Source organism: Mobula birostris, chromosome 2, assembly GCF_030028105.1.
Source record: "Mobula birostris isolate sMobBir1 chromosome 2, sMobBir1.hap1, whole genome shotgun sequence".
NCBI classification, from domain to species: Eukaryota; Metazoa; Chordata; class Chondrichthyes; order Myliobatiformes; family Myliobatidae; genus Mobula; species Mobula birostris.
The window spans coordinates 121,367,138-121,383,993 of NC_092371.1; the positions used below are offsets into that span (position 1 = coordinate 121,367,138).

General features: G+C 39.2%; 1 protein-coding gene across 1 annotated transcript in view; it reads right to left on the minus strand.

Moving 5' to 3' along the window:
• Positions 1 to 4,961: 4,961 nt before the first annotated feature.
• The window catches only part of ppp1cb (protein phosphatase 1, catalytic subunit, beta isozyme), a 113,828-nt gene continuing 101,933 nt past the window's right edge, over positions 4,962 to 16,856 (minus strand). Inside the window, exons 6-8 of the mRNA XM_072247203.1 lie at positions 14,931 to 15,082; positions 14,318 to 14,452; positions 4,962 to 10,188 (exon numbers count right to left, since the gene is read on the minus strand). Coding sequence (XP_072103304.1) covers positions 10,084 to 10,188; positions 14,318 to 14,452; positions 14,931 to 15,082 — 392 coding nt within the window. The 3' untranslated portion in view covers positions 4,962 to 10,083. The remainder of the gene's footprint in view (positions 10,189 to 14,317; positions 14,453 to 14,930; positions 15,083 to 16,856) is intronic.

The following is a 16,856-nucleotide window of genomic DNA, read 5'->3' on the forward strand; positions in this document are numbered from 1 at the left end:
GGCTGTATTCATGTATGGTTGAATGACAATTAATCTTGAAGTACTTTTTGCACATGAACTTACACTGTTTAAAAACTGTTTGCTCTAAGCACTGTGTAGAGCCTAGTAGCCAAATAAGTGCACGCAAGTGACGCTAGTTAGAAGCTGTTCAGCAACAGTCTCCTGCCCCAATTAAGTGGCATAGAGTCCCAAATAAACAAAGGGAATCTCAGCTATTTTCTTGATTAGCTTTTGGCCTTTGACTTGACCCAAGTAAGTGGCCGCTCCAAGTGACCAGAATCTGCTGTATTTTATTACATTGACCCCTGGGGTACAGAATCTTACTGGACTTGGTTCATCTCTGCCCTGCATTGTTTTGACCTTTAACTTTTAAATCCAAGTTCTTTCAGGCCTTTGGAGACTGCAAAATACAGTTGCAGAAAAAGTTTGTGAACCCTTTGCATTTACCTGTTTTTCTGCATTAATTGCTCAGAAGTTGTCTGATCTTCATCTAAATCACTATAATAGACAAATGCAATCTGCCTAAACTAATAACACACAAACAACTGTACTTCTTGTCAATACTGAGTACACCATTTAAACAATCACAGTCTAGGTTCAAAGTGTATGTGAACCTCTGGGAGCCTTCTACAAAAGCTATTTGGAGTCAAGTGTGCCAATCAATGAGATCAGATTGGAGGTGTGAGATGTAGAGGTGCCCTGCCCTATAAAAAAAGACACACCAAGTCAGGTTACTGACAGAGCCCGCTCTTCTCAAGAAAGATCTGTTTATGTGCACCATCCCTTGATTAAAACAAGTTTCAGAGGACCTTAGAAGAAGAATTGTAGGGATGCAGGAAGCTGGAAAAGGCTACAAAAGCATTTCTAAAGACTTGAGTGTTCATCAGTCCAGTTAGAGAAATTGTCTACAAATGGAAGAAATTCAGTACTGTTGCTACTCTCCCTAGAAGTGGGCGTCCTGCAAAGATCACACCAAGAGTACAATGTGCAATGCTGAAGGAGGTGAAAAAGAACCCAAGGGTAACAGCAAAAGACCTGCAGAAATCTCAGAACTTGCTAAAGCCTGTGTTCATGTGTCCACTACAAGAAAACCCTGAACAAGAATGGTGCTCGTGGAAGGACACCATGGAGGAAACCACTGCTCACCAAAAAATAAAAATTGCTGCAAGTCTCAAGCTTGTTAAAGTACACCTGGATGTTCCACAAGGTTTCTGGGACAATGCTCTGTAGGCAGTTGAGACAAAAGTTGAACTTTTTGGCAGAAATGCACACCTCTATTTTTAGAGGAAAAAGGGCACTGCACATCAACACCAAAATCCTCATCCCAACTGTGAACGGTGAAGCACGATGAAAGATCCATTATGGTTTGGGACTGCTTTGCTCCTCCAGGGCCTGGACAGCTTGCAATCATTGAGGGAACAATGAATTCACAATTGTATTAAGGCATTTCACAGGAGAACGTTAGGGTGGCGGTCCTGAAGCTGGATGATGCAACAAGACAATGATCCAAAACACAAGAGTAAACCAACAACAGAATAGTTCAAAAAGAAAATTTGTGTTTTGGAATGGTCAAGTCAGAATCCAGACCTTAACCCAATTGAGATGTTGTGGCATGACCTGAAGATGGCTGTTTATGCAAGGTATCCCAGAAATATTGATGAACTGGAACAGTATTGTATGGAGGAATGATCTAAAATTCCTCCTCGCCGTTGTTCAAGAAATACATGAAATACTTGGTGGAGGTTATTGCTGCTATAGGAGGTTCTATTAGTTATTAAATACAAGGGTTCACATAATTTTTCCAACCTGGACTATGAATGATTAAACAATATGATTAATAAAGACATGAAAATTACAATTGTGTGTGTGTTATTAGTTTAGGCAGATTGTGTTTGTCTATTATTGTGACTTAGATGAACATCAGACCATTTTTTAATGAGTAATTAATAAAGCCAGGTAATTGCAAAGGGTTCACAAATTCTTTCACACAACTGTATTTGTCATTAATTTTTAGCAATTTAAACTTTCCTGAACTAAATTTCACCATCCATTGAATCAACTATATACAATTTCACTGACATATTCTGAACTAGGAGGGCCTACTCTACGTATTTGTTTTTTTTCCAGTTCAGCACAATTTAGTATCGTCTACCTTATAACATTTCAATGAATTCCAAAATCAGCTTTCTTAGAATCAATGTTTTGCGGCACAGAAACAGGGTCTTCAGTTCATATATCCATGCCAACCAAAATGGCCATCTGAGCTACTCTTCATTTGTCCCATATCCATCCCTGAGTATTTGAGGAACCCTGATGTGCCATAGAGGGCAAAAGATTTTTAAGTAGTTTTATTCAGCACTTGTTCCTTATTGCAGTACATTTGTGTCTCTGACTCTGCTTCCTTGACCAACCAGTTTTTCTTCCATTTAGGGGATTGAAGCTGTGTGATTCAGCATGAGCTTAATCAAAACGCTTTCTGCTCAACTTTATCAAAAGCTTCAAAACAGTTCTTGTCATTGCATCACGAGAACATTAAAGAATATATTGGATTTATGAAGGTGTTAAAAGAGTAGTTTAACTACAATACGTGGCCAGGATGGGATTGTTTTCTTAAGAAGAGATGGCTAAGGATCAACTTTTAATCGGGGCTACAAAGTTGAGAGAATTCCAGATAGGGGAATGAAGTCATTCCTGTTTGCTCTTCCATAGATGACAATGAATCAGATTTAAAAAAATGATTGATAAAAAAAAATGAAAATAGAATTGATTTTATTTTAAAGCCCCACCTAACAAGGAGTGGGGTCTTGTTGCCTGAAAGGACAGTGGATGCAGAAAAACCAAGGATGGAGGAAACAATACAGTAGGTACCAAGAGTTATCTCTGTCATCAATAGGAAGGACTATTGATGACAGAAATCCATTCCAGAGGTGGGGGTGGGGTGTAGCACGGTGTCCAGGCTGAAGTTGGTTCTGACCACTCTCCCCCCCTCCCCCCCACAGAAGACAAACTCTTTTGTGGTCAACTGAAGATTTCAATGGACTGTGGGGTCTGAACTATATACATACATATTTGTTAGTTGTATTTTGATACAGTACATGGGCTCATTGTCTTGTAAATGCAAGGGCTGGCCCTCAAGCCTCGGTGTTGCTAGGGTGGGGTGAGGGACTAGAGTTAGTTCGATCCTGCCCTCCCCTCCGTGTTCACTCGGCAGGAGATGGACTCCATTGTGGTTCTCTGTGTATCGATAGCGCAAGTTTTGGTCTCTTATTGTGTGATCGTGATACCATTTGTGGTTGCTATCTTGAGTGAGTTTTGCGAGACTGTTGATACTGTGTTTTGCAACTTGACCCCAGGGAAACACTACTTCGTTTCATTAGTACTCATGTATGGTTGGATGACAAACTTGAATTGAATGGTCTCATCCTGATCATAAATTTCTATGCCCATGCAGGTCTAGGTACACTCTAACATGGCCCTTTATGCAGTTATTTGATATGGAACAGGTTGGTTTGACAGGAACATTTCTGAATCCATATTAACCTGTCCAGGTTATTTTTTAAAATCAGCAATAGATACTATCATGATGACTACCATCAGATGCCCAAATCTGCTACATCATAATTTTAAAATGTCATCTTTTCATTTGCTTATGCTATTCCAGCACTAATGAGTGTTAACAATCAGCACAAAACAAATCTTCCCAACTGCATATAGTTTATTGTGGGGATAAAATCATTTGACTCTGAGAAAGAGCAGTTCTGAGCGCATGTATCACATGTCAGAATTCCATCCAGTTCAGAATGATCATGATTTTACTGAAAGCACTGTGACTACTGCAATGTGCTTTGTCATTTCCATTGTTTGCACTTAATCACATCATTCCATATAAAGAGTGCCCTTGGTGCCTGATCCATTGCTTTTTGAAAGATTCCTTTCATGTTTTTTCCATCCTTGATTGCTTTAACTAAAGCACTGTTGTCCTCTCATTTGTCCCTGACATTTTACCAGCTTTGAGCATGTGCTTCCTTTCTAAGTGTACCGTTGAAGTGACCAATAGTTCAACACAGCTCCTTCAATGAAATTAATTTGAGAAAATAGAGGGATTTACAACTTTGCTAACTACTACTGATACACCTTTTCACTAAATCCTTCCAGCCTTTGCCTGAAAGCACAGCAGTTGAATAGCTCTAGCAGGAAAATGAACCAAGTAGAATTACTTCATTTGCAGGGTTTTGCACAAAAATTCTATTTGAGAATGTGTGTATGAATATATCACAAGTTGACATGTATACAATGTTGCAGTGGAATATGAATGATCCCCCTTGGCATAAAAATCTCACCAACCTGTCCCAGATAAAGCCAGAGATATGATAAATCATCGTGATTTTACAAGTTAAACAGAAGACCTTTTGACCCTTGTTAGTCAATGGTCATGGCTAATCTTTTATCTTGGCATAGTTTTCTTCTGCTAACCCCATCACCTCTCAATTCCGTTAATGCCTAAATATCTATTGATTCATTACATCTGCCTTGCACTAAGCCACCCTTTCCCCACCACATTGAAAGCTCAATTGTTTATTTTCTGGCTAAAACAAACTTCCAATTCCCTACTGATTTGGTCCTCTCTCCAACCTTCCAACTCTCCCGTGGTTTTCAGTTCCCTAGACAGGAAATATGCCTTTTCAGCACCTAAACTGTCAAACTTTTACAAGAATTGTAAGTATTTTACAAGTTTTAAAAATTAAATCGCTCCTTATATTTCCATCATGAGTGTTTAGGCCCAGTCTGCTTAATCTCTCCTTTTACAACAAACCCAGTACCCCAATTTATTCTGCCAATATTACAATGTTCTTAAATACTTCCAGAAGTCTAAGTACAATTCTTTCTACTCAATACTGGCAGGAAGTGGACACACCTTCAAACTTACTGGGTTAGAAAATGAAAGGCCTGGTTAAATAAAATGTTGATCAAACTGCCTGGTTTTATTAAAATAGCCTACAGGCATGTAAGGTCTCACACTGGCACTGTCACTTTGTCCTATTAACCATGTAACTAAAAGATTAGGATAGTTTACCAACATCACAGAAATACTATGCAAACTACTGTATAACATTAAATATGTATTATCAAGTGTGTAATTAATTTCTTTGTAACCATACACAAAATTTTCCACCAGATGTTACCATGGAAAGGCTGAGTGAGCCTTTTAAGGTTATGAAAGGATTTGATGGGACAAATGTGTTTCCATTTGTGGGAGGCCAAAACAAGGGGTCATAAATTCAAAACAGTCAACAACAAATCAATAGGGGATTTTGGAGAGTGGTTAAGGCAAACAGACTAGGTGCATTATGCAGGAAGTTAGATAAGCATAAGGGAGAAGGAATAGAAATATATTCTGACAGTTTTGGAGTGGGGGAAGTTAAAGTATAGAGAGCAGTTAGAGTGAAAAATCTGTACTGTTAGGGAGTACGGAAATAGGCCCTTGGGTTCACCACGTTCACATCAGAGCACCCACTCACACTAACCCAATGCCAATGCCATTTTATTCTCCCCTCATTCTCATCAAAACTCAGTTGCTACTACTCACCTCTACACTTGGGCAATTTAAAGTGGCCAATCAATCTACAAGCCCACATACCTTCGGGACATGGGGAAAAAACTGGAAAGCAAGGGTGTTCAGGACTGAACCAAGTGCATCACTACACCACTATAATTAACAAAAATACTTACATTTTGACAAATGTAAGCACATTTTAGTTATGGTGCAAAAATCAAGTCACACTATTGGTATCAAATTGCTTCATGACAGGTTAAAATGGAATGATCAGATGGGGGTTGTTAAGGCTGATAGCTTTTACTCTACTTTGGAGAAGGCCAGAATGGAGAAAACTGCTTCAACTCAAGACCATAAAGCTTTGATAATTTGGTTATCCTGCATCCAGCAAAGAACCAAACCAGGTTTTATACACAAAGCTGCACTTTATCCTACTGCATAGATAGGAACAGTATAACACAGGAACAAGCCCTTTGGCCTACAGCGTCTGTGCCAGCCAAACATGATGCAAAATTAAACAATTCTCATCTATATCCCTCCATGCTCACATCTGTCCAGAAGCTCTCTAAACACCACCATGTCCATTTCTTCCACAATCTCTGGCAGCATGTTCCAGATACTTATCACTTTAAGCCCTTCACAATGGCTTTAAACTTACCCTCTTACACCTGACATCTCTGCCCTCATGTATTAAACATTACTGTCCTGGGAAAATGACTTGACCTTTAATAAATTTATAAACTTCTATAAGGTGTTCCCTCTGCCACTTCAGAAAACTAGCCTAAGTTTGTCCAAGCCCTCCTTATAGCTAATTCTCCCTAGATATTATACAGATGAACATCTCTGTACTCAATCCAAAGCACCAACTTCCTTCCTGTTATAGGGCAACAAATGTGGCCTAAATAAAGTTTCATATAACTGCAACATGACTTTCTGACTCTTATACTCAATGCCCTGACTGATGAAGACAAGCAAAATCTTCTTTACTACCCTATCCACTTGTGTTGCTACTTTCAGGGAGCTATTGACTTAGGACACCAAAATCCTTCCGCACATCAATGCTCCTAAAGCTCCTGCTATTTCCTCTATACTTCTGTAGATATGACCTCCCAACACCTCACACTTTCCAGGATTAAATTACATCTGCCAGTGCTCTGCCCACACCTACAACTATTTTACACCCTACTCTATCCTTTGAAAACCTTCACTGTCCACTTCTCCAACAATGTGTCATCTACAAATTTACTGATCATCCTAACTACATCTTTGTCCAAATCATTTACATATATTACAAACGACGAAGGTCCCTGTTCTGATCGCTGCGGAATACCACTTCACCCAGACCTCCAGTCAGAATAACACCCTTTCACCAGTACTCAATTTTTATGGCATGATTTTACCTTGAGGCAGATTTCTCAAGTAATTAATACTTTAAAAATTAAAAAGCCTGACAGCTGCTATATTTGCTGACATCAGATAAATCGAAATGCAAGTTGTGCAGAAGTTACTGAAAGGTTGCACAAGAGATTATAAAAAACATGAGTGAATGGGCAAAGATTTGTGGGAAAACATGAAATTGTCCAATTTGGAAGAAAAAAATTAAAGCATATTATCTAAATGCTATTGGCTGCAGCACTCCATAATGTGGAGGCATCTGGGTGTCCTAGTGCGTGATTTAAATAATGTTATTATGAAAGTAACTTGGAAAGATAACAATACTATTGCTTACTGCAAGAGGAAATAAACAAAAGCAGCAAGATTTTGTTTTAAGTATTGTTAGATATGCCCTTGTACAGACAAATGGAGAACGTTGGGAATTGAAGGAAGAAGTCAGTAGCTCAGGAAGAAACAGAAGCTGACCTGACTGCATTGCTGAGGTATTCACATGTCTGGCATACTTAAAATCCTGCTAACTAGCTGGGAAGTCAAATATTCATTCAGGTCGGCATCTTTGCAGTCCAATTGAGTTTCTTGTAGTAGAAGTCACTGGAAAGGCCAACATTTATTACCCATCCCTAACTGCCTCAGGTGGAGATGAACCAATTATATCACACACTTGATCACCAAGATATAGTTGGAAATTGACAGAAATCTTCAAATCTGTTTCAGCCCATTACAATTGTCCTTCTGCTTTGCTTATGTGGAACCATACCAGCTTTTCCATAAAAAAGATAATTCAATTTTGAATGAGAATTGTCAAACCAGTTAGAATTTTGCTACAGTAAATCTCAAAAGCTTTAGTAAATTCAATATTTGATGAACAAGGCAAAAATGTAAATAATGCATATCAATAAAGCAGTAGATAAAAGTACACAACCTAACCAATGAATCTGAAGAGGCGAATTCGAAATGTAGGGACATAAAACAATGCAGAAGTATGTGGTGACATTAATGTATTCCTGTTATATATCTCAATAGCTCCCTCACCACACCATGAAGGATAAGGAAATTTTACAGAATAATCCATAAACACGTGACATCATCTGGTTGGGTGAAAAGGACAAGCAGCAAGAGCACTCGGACCTCCTGCACTGTAAGAATGTGGTGCTATTAATTGTCTGGCATTGGGGAGAATGAATTGGGCAAAAGAAAATGCACACTGCAGTTCAACAGACTTTTAGTGAACCATGGAGAACTACAGCACAGAAATGGTTCCTTTGGCACTGGATCACCCAGTTACACTAACCCTACATTAACTCCACATTTTATTTTCCGCACATTCCCATCAACTTCCCCCAGATTCAACCAGTCACCTCCATATTAGGGACAACTGACAATGGCCAGTTATCCCGTCAATTCGCAAGTCTTTAGGAGAATGTGCAAACTGCACGGACAACACTCAAGGTCAGGAATGGAAGCCAAGTATCAGATCCACAGGCAGTGGCTTGACAAACAGTGCCACTGTGAACCCCTAAAGGATGGCATGATGTGAGAATGTAGAGCTGTTGGGAGAATAACTCACCTTTATCAGTTGCAAACAGATTCAAAAATAAAAATTATATTTTTTCAGATATATAGTTGGGAAACTGTGACAAATGACAGTGCCAAAGGATGAAACTACAATACTTCAGAAGAGAAATGAAACAAAATCATTGTATCAGGTATAAGATTGTATTGAAAACAACAGAAATAGGGCATCCTTAACAAAATGATCTTAACAGAATAATGCCCTTAGACTTCATTATAACTGATTTACAGAACCAAGGGACTAGCCCTCAAAGACGGCGCACTCCAGATTTTGCCTTTGGAAAGCTACAGATTCAGTCTTCAGAATATTCAAACACAAAGTCATGAAAACAAGGGCTTCTATATCTATGAAGGAATCATGCTACTGTGGTCTTTAAAAAAAAAACAGATCTTTAGACTATGTAGTGTGCACATTCAAATTTTCTGTCGTTCCAATTATGATAAAGATCATTGATCCCGCCCTCCCCTGTCCACCCAATACTTTCAAGCAATGTAAATTAACAAGACTGGGATGAAACTTTAGAATTTTGAAAAGGGAAAACACAATCGAGAATTAGAATCCTTAGTTAATTTTTGGTCAAGGGCCATTACTAGTGACACAATGTTAGATGCCGCTGTTCAGATACTAACCAGTATCATGTGCCTGATGTCAACAAGATGGGAGCACACAAGCCCCATGCAGCCCTACACAAAACTATAATAAATCAATGCCTAAAGCTGAGGAAAAATTGATTACTACCTTGAAGCTTCCTCTGGTTTTAATCTCTGCAAAAATAAACACTTGAAAAATAGTTTCGTAGGAAGTAATATTAAATTACTAAGTTTCTCACTCAATTTCTGTCCCAGTCCCACTTTGTCTTCATAAATAAGTACCATATAGACTAGATGTAGGTCTGTTTGGAGAATCACAAGAGAAATAAATGCCTCTATAAAAAGCTAGCAAACAATGCAAGTACAATCAAAACAAGTGGATTACAACAAGGGCATTCAATTAGTATGCATTTCAGGCTGGCATTGTTGTATGTGATAACACTGGGTATTGTCAACAGGAGGCACCCCAAGTACCAGTAATCTGTATTGACGACTGTAGTACTGTAATGGAGCCTCACAGATTGTAGCTCCTTTAACAAGTATTGATGGTGCTTCTACCAGATCTGTATCTGCAGATACACACTTCAGAAATAAATAACCAAATCCCAAATAGCAAAATTAATTTTGCTGTAAATTTCAAGGATTAAGCTAGAGACAGCTTTAAGGTTGAAAGGAAGCTTTTATCCCAGTCTTAGATTTGTTAACCTTCATCCCAGCCCAAAGTATTAACAATATGCACTGGTTACCGGTACTACATTGATTTACATTACAATATGCCACACCTGCGCATTTACTGGAAAACATTTTTTCAAAAAGACTTATTTCTTTTTACAAGCATTGAGGCTCACAAAGACAGACAGTAGCAGATGGTTGAACAGTGCCTACAGGTTACACACATTAGTATATGAACTGGTATACTCGTAGCTTTCTCTGTGTACAAATGATAAGGTGTTTGGTGCTGTCCTTGCTATTCACCTCTTCTTGGGAGGGTTTGCCGTGCGAGGGGGTGTAACAGGGCGACCAGAGTTCAGACCACCATACTGGTATTTCGCTTTCTTTTCAGAAGGTTTTAGAATCTGAAATATAAAGTGTACATTAAGTAAATGAAAAACTAAAATGTGACACTTCAGAGCAAATGGCATATTCAATATCAACCCCAAGTACTGCAGCTTCAGATCAAAAAATAAATTCTACAAAAGTGTGCCAGGCTTCAGGTGACCTAAAAGGATCATCATCAAAAACCTAAATTAAATTCTAAAAATCCAGTAGTGAGAAGCAGTACATTGACAAGTGATGCAGATGATCACACAACCCTTCCAAGGTACACCTTTTCTCTATTAAGAGACAAGTTTGCCTCCAGATTTCTGAGGCTTCTGTGTTGGGACTGCTTCAATTGCTGATATTCCTCCAGAGCTTAATGGAGGTGGTTTGAATTTGAAGTAAATAACACACAGGAAGCTACAGCCAATAATTTCAGTACCAGTAAGCATGATGTTATACATTTTGCCGTTTTTAAAAACAGTAAACTACAGAAACCTAGCTGATGAAGGGTGAAAGGATTTGCAGCAGTCAGTTCGCAAGACATGAAAAAGGACAAAACAAACGACTATCAAACAATCATAAGAATGGAGAAACAGAAGCCTGCAGAATGATTCAAGATCATGATGATTTTCTACCTCAGTGCTACATTCTTATGCTATCCAAATAATGCTTATACAGTATGGTGCTAAAGTCTTCTATATGTCTGTCCTTCCATCCATCTATCTAGGCATCTATCAATTAGGGTACCCAAGACCTTTGCACAGTAGTGTAGTAATATTATGCATTGCTGCTGCAAAAAAAATTCATACCACGTGAATAATGATAAACCTGATTCTGATATGGGTCTCTATTGTGGACTGGGAGTGGGAAAGGGGTAGGGAGAGGGAATGGAGCAGGAACACCAGAGAGACATTCTATAATGATCAATAAAGCAATTGTTGGGAATCAAGTGAACTTGCCTGGTGTCTCAGGGCTGGGTGTGTCTGCACCCATGCCACTCCTCCTGCCCCTGCACTCCTTTTCTGCCACCTGTCCCACACCTCTCCCATGGCACTCCACCTTGCTATTCCCAACATCTTTTGCTCTTGCCAGATTAACAAATTCACTCTCCACATTGCCAAATACACATCGGGTGCCAAGAGATGTAGAACAAAAGTTTAAAAAGTATAACGGTGTAAGACAGTTGAATCAATTTAAAGTTTGAGTTCAGTGTTAGAGAGCAAACCATAGGATGCTGTGGCAATGGCAAGAGGAAACACAAATTTCTTTGGATGTTTTCCAGAATGTGGGAAATGTAAATTCAAGTGTTTCTTTATAAGACTATAAGTCATCATCACATTAGAAATGTGGATATGGGCCAACTGATCTCCTTCCATGCTATATACAGTGATTTGGTAAATGCATTTAAAATTAGAAAGAAATGGAGGGTAGGTAAAAAATTATAACTTGTAGCAAGGTTAAGAGTGGAGTGAGCTGTAAAATGGCACAATATCTATGGCTACAGGGCACAAAACTATAGCTAACTAGATAATTCGCAAATAGCAGAGATGCATTTACAGGGAAGCTAGTCAAGTACTGAGGCCAAATAGAAGAAAGTATTGGTAAGACAAGATAAAACATCACAGAGTTACATACAACTGAAAGAGGTCCTTTAACCATGCAACCAAGATACCTTACCTGTGATAGGCAAAATCAAGGCAAATGGGACTATATCTTACTGCTGTCCATATACCTGTCTCTACCACTTACAGCTCATTCCATGTACCCGCTGTCACCTAGAAAACTTGTCCCTCAGATATCCTTTAAACCTTGCCCCTCTCATCTTAACCATATAACAATTACAGCACGGAAACAGGCCAACTCGGCCCTTCTAGTCCGTGCCGAACTCTTACTCTCACCTAGTCCCACCGACCTGTAGACGTCGACCTATTTTCTCTAGTTTTAGTTCCCTTTCCTGGGGGGAAAAATCTGACCATCCACCTTATTTATACTCTTCAATGATTATATAAACCTCTAATGTCACCAACTAGCACTTTTGCTGCTTGGGAACAGTCCCAGCTAATCATCTTATAACTCAAGGTCCTTCAGCCCTGGCATTTATACACCACCTCTAGCTAAGTCACATCCTTTCTATTCCATTCTGATCAGAACTGCAAACATACTCCAAGTGCAGTCTCACCAATGTCTTGTATAGCTACAACCCAACATCTCTAATCCTGTACCTAAAACTCCAACTGACCCTTGTCATAATACTTCTTTGTGACACCACTTTCAGGAAAATATTGTTGTACCCTTTGGTGTCTATTCTACAAGACTCCCCATGGCCCTGACATTCACTGTGCTTATCCCACCCTAGTCTAGCTTCCCAAAATACACTTTGCACTTGAAGTTAAATTCCAGCTGCTAATCCTTTGCCTAGTTTCCCAGTTAACTTACATCCTATTGTAGCCTTAGATAATTTTCTTCACTGCCCACTATGCCACCAATTTTGTCTATGGCAAGCAGCAGGGGACCTGGCAAAGATCCCCGCAGCACAATACTGTTCACAGGTTTCCAATTTGAAAAGCAACCCTCCACAATCACATACTGATTCATACCACCAAGCCAATTTTGTATGCAATGAGTTACCTCAACCTGGATCCCATGTGATCTAAACCTCCAGATCATCTACCATATAGAACCTTATCAAAAGCCTTGCTAAAGACCATGTAGACAATTCTACTACTCTGCCTTCATTAATCCTCATGTCACCTCTTCAAAAAAAAAATTTGTAAGACTCAATTTCCCACACACAAAGCCATGCTGACCCACCCCTAATCCTCATCTTTTTAAAGAAAGGAAGATCCCATATCTTAGAATACCCTCCACCAATTGTTCTGTCACAGATGTTAGGCTCCCTGTAGTTTCTTTGGCTTGTTCTTTTCCTTTTTGACTAAAGCCACACCATTAACTACCCTCCAGTTATGGTACTTCACCCATGGCTAACGAAGACACCTAAATCCCTGCTAGGGCCCCAGCAACTTTCTTCGCTTCCCATAATGCCCAAGTATACTCATACTCAGGCCCCTGTGATTTATCTACCTTTATACACTTCAAGACTACCAACACTACCTCTTCTGTAATCTTGATATCTTTCAGGACATTAATGTTTTCTTCTTTGAATTCACAAGCTTCCATGATGTTCGTAGTAAGTGTAGACAAGCACCATTTCATACTTTACCTTTTCCTGTGGCTCCGCAGACTACCATATTGACATATAAGGGCACCTATTTTCACCCTAGGTATCCCTATGCTCTTAATATACCTTAGGATTCTCCTTTACCTTAAGTGCCAAATAAACCACTGTTTCTCACCCACCTCCCATGTCCCATTCTCCACCCTTCCTTTCTCTAGTATACTCATACATCTTTCATACTTAAAGGTTTTGCTTGAATTCACCTTCTTACACCTGACGTACATCTCCATTTTCTTAATTACCTCAATTTGCCTCATCAGTCAAGGTTCCCTAACTGTGTCAGTCTTGCCCTTGGAACTAATGTACCAGATGAGTAGGGATGCCTGCTTATGTGCTAAAAATACACATTTGCTTAGCTAAGTAGCAGAAAGAAAAAAAGAGAAGTGGACACAAGGACAGAATAGGAACCTTAAATTTCTATCTAATCGTTATGTCAGTTCTGTTTAATCATCACTATACATTACAGGGGAGAATAGCTCCTAATACTACTGGACAGCAAGTGTGAACATCAGAGACCACTGAAGTCCATTTGCTGAGGGATACTGCTGATTCACTTTACTATCAGCAGAACTACCTACATGGATTTCACCATTACCTGTTTGTTGTGTAACAGTGGCTCCCATAATGTTCAACGAGTCTCAGTGTTATAAAGAATCTAAGACTCCTTAAGATGGGTCTGGGAGGCAACCAATTAGATACTAAAATTGCAAGATGGCACCGGTGATCAATGAAATTCTGTGGACTGCAGAAAATTGTTCCAAATTTACTTTGAACTTTATTATTGGGGCCATTGTTAAACAACACAAAGGTAATAGTTAACTGAATGGAGATAACACAGCTATTGCTGCATATATTGTGCTATTCAAATCAAATATTACACGCTTCATACTACCAAAACAAAGTCCAGTTAATACTTGACCAACATGTACCTGAAAGGAACACATTAATGTTTCGTCAACACTCATCATTCCTCCAGCATTATCAAATTCTCCACAGTAGTTTGGAGCAGAAAACAAAGTAACCAGCTGGCGTTTAGCAAAGAATTCGTAACCATCTTCAACAACCTGAAAAACAGAAACCTTACTATGAGCAAAATTTTAATCTTCAAAGTCGGAAAAACATTATGTTCAATCCACACCACAAAGCAAGCCCCTAAACCAGCAGCGGTTTTATGAAAACATTGCACAAGGAATAGAAAGTCTACCACATCTTTTGACCTACATGTAATCAGTGAAGTCACAAAATCTTCAAAGCTGGGAACCCATGTACACACATGCATATCTCCCTCCCACCTCTTCACTATTCTGCTGTATCAAAATACAGGAAAGGTCCCAAAAAGTTAAAAAAAAAATATATAGTGCAGCTATTTAACACGCTTGGCTTGTGAAACCTGATAAAAATCTGAGGGTTTGAAGATTCAGAATAATTTTATCCAACTCAGGAAAATAATTCTCTAATGATCAGCAAGATTGCTTCACAGCTGCTGGTACACAAATGCTTCACACAGAATATATCTTTTTAAAAGTGAGTTTTTCTTTTTACCTGATGGGCACGACAGATTAAATCCAAATCATGCCGGTTCAGGAATTTGCTGACTACATCAGCTCCAAAGGTGAAAGACACGCCACGATCATTCTCACCCCAACCTTGAACGTCCTTGTCAGGATCTGACCACAGCAAGTCACAAAGCAAGCCTAGAGAGTTAACATGTCAAGAATAAGGGTAAATGATTTTCATCTTTTGTAGGGCAACTCACTGCTGCACCTAATCTATTTCAGCTAAACTGGAGAAATTCAGCATCTTAATATTAATTCCAAGCACAAAGGATTGTAGAGCCAGAACAGCATTAGTTGTATTATAGACAAGTTTAAAAAGAATGAAAAACTTGTCATAGATTAGGATATTGAAAACATGTGTGTGTAAAATATCTAGATCACTTAATTTCAGCTCTGTCACCAAGCTCTTTGCTTCTTGACATTTCAAAAGAGAGAAGGCAGAAGGGGAAATTGATGCTCCCTTACTTAACAAGATTAGAGTGTTTTGAATGATTTCCCTCTACTATGGACCAGATTTGATTACTCTGACAGCTTCACCAAACCTTTACCACCAAGGACTAAGGGAGTAGACACAGGACGATTGCCATCTATTGGTCACACTCCAAGCTGCATGCTATCCTGTGTATATAGCACTCTCCTCCACATACACCATGAGCACAGGTGCACCACAAGGTTGTGTACTTAACCCTTGGCATTATTCATTTTATACCTATGATCATGTGGCTAAGTACAGCTTCAATGCCACACTTAAGCTTGCTGACGACATCACTGCTGTTAGTCAAATCAAATGTGGTGACAAATTAGTATAAAGGCAGGTGACTGAAAATCTGGTTGAGTGCTGCCACAACAACCACCTCTCAATCAACATCAGCAAAACCAAAGAGCTAATTATCAACTCCAGGTGGAAAAATCTGCAGGTCCAATAGCCAACCCTCATTAAGGAATCGGAGGTGGAGAGGGTCAATAGCTTTAAATTCCTTGACATTAACATATCAATTAGAGAACCAGCATGTAAGTGCCATCACAAAGAAGGAACAATAATGCCTCTACTTCCTTAGAAGCTTGCATAGTTTTGAAACGTCAGTAAAAACTTCAACAGACCTCTGTAAATTCACAGTGGAGTGTATTTTAACTGGTTGCATCACAGCCTGGTCTAGTAACCGCAATGCCAAGGAATGGAAAAATTCATCGAAAATGGTCCAACAGAGGCAAAGCCCTTGCCACCACAGAGCACATTTGCATGGAATACTACCACAGGTAAGCAGCATCAATCACCAAACACTCCCACCATCCAGGCTATGCTGTCTTCTCACTACTACTATTGGCCAGGAGGTACAAAGGCATTAGGTCTCACACCACTAGGTTCATGAACAGTTATTACCCTACAACCATCAAGCTCCTGAACCAGGGTGGATAACTTCATTCACCACAACTGTGAACTGATTCCATGATTTAAAAATCTCACTTTCAAGGACTCTACAACTCAGTTTTTATGTGCACAATTTGTCTTTTGCACACTGGTTGTTTGTCAGTCTTCATGCAAATTGCTTTCATACATTCTATTGTATTTTTATTTTTTCCTGTAAATGCCTGCAAGAAAATGAATCTCAAGGTAGTATATGATAATGTATACAGTACTGTGCTAACAGCTTAGGCACATATATATAACTAGGGTGCCTAACATGTTTGCACAGTACTGTAGTAATTTTATGTATTGAACACTACTGCTGGCAGAAAAAAGGATTTCATGACATATGTGAGTGATGATAAACCTGAATCTGATATGGGTCTCTATAGTGGACTGAGAATGGGAAAGGGGCAGGGAGAGGAGAATCATAGTTGGGAAAAGAGGAAAGGAGAGGGGAGGGAGCAGGAAGAACCACACAGACATTCTGCAATGATCAATAAACCA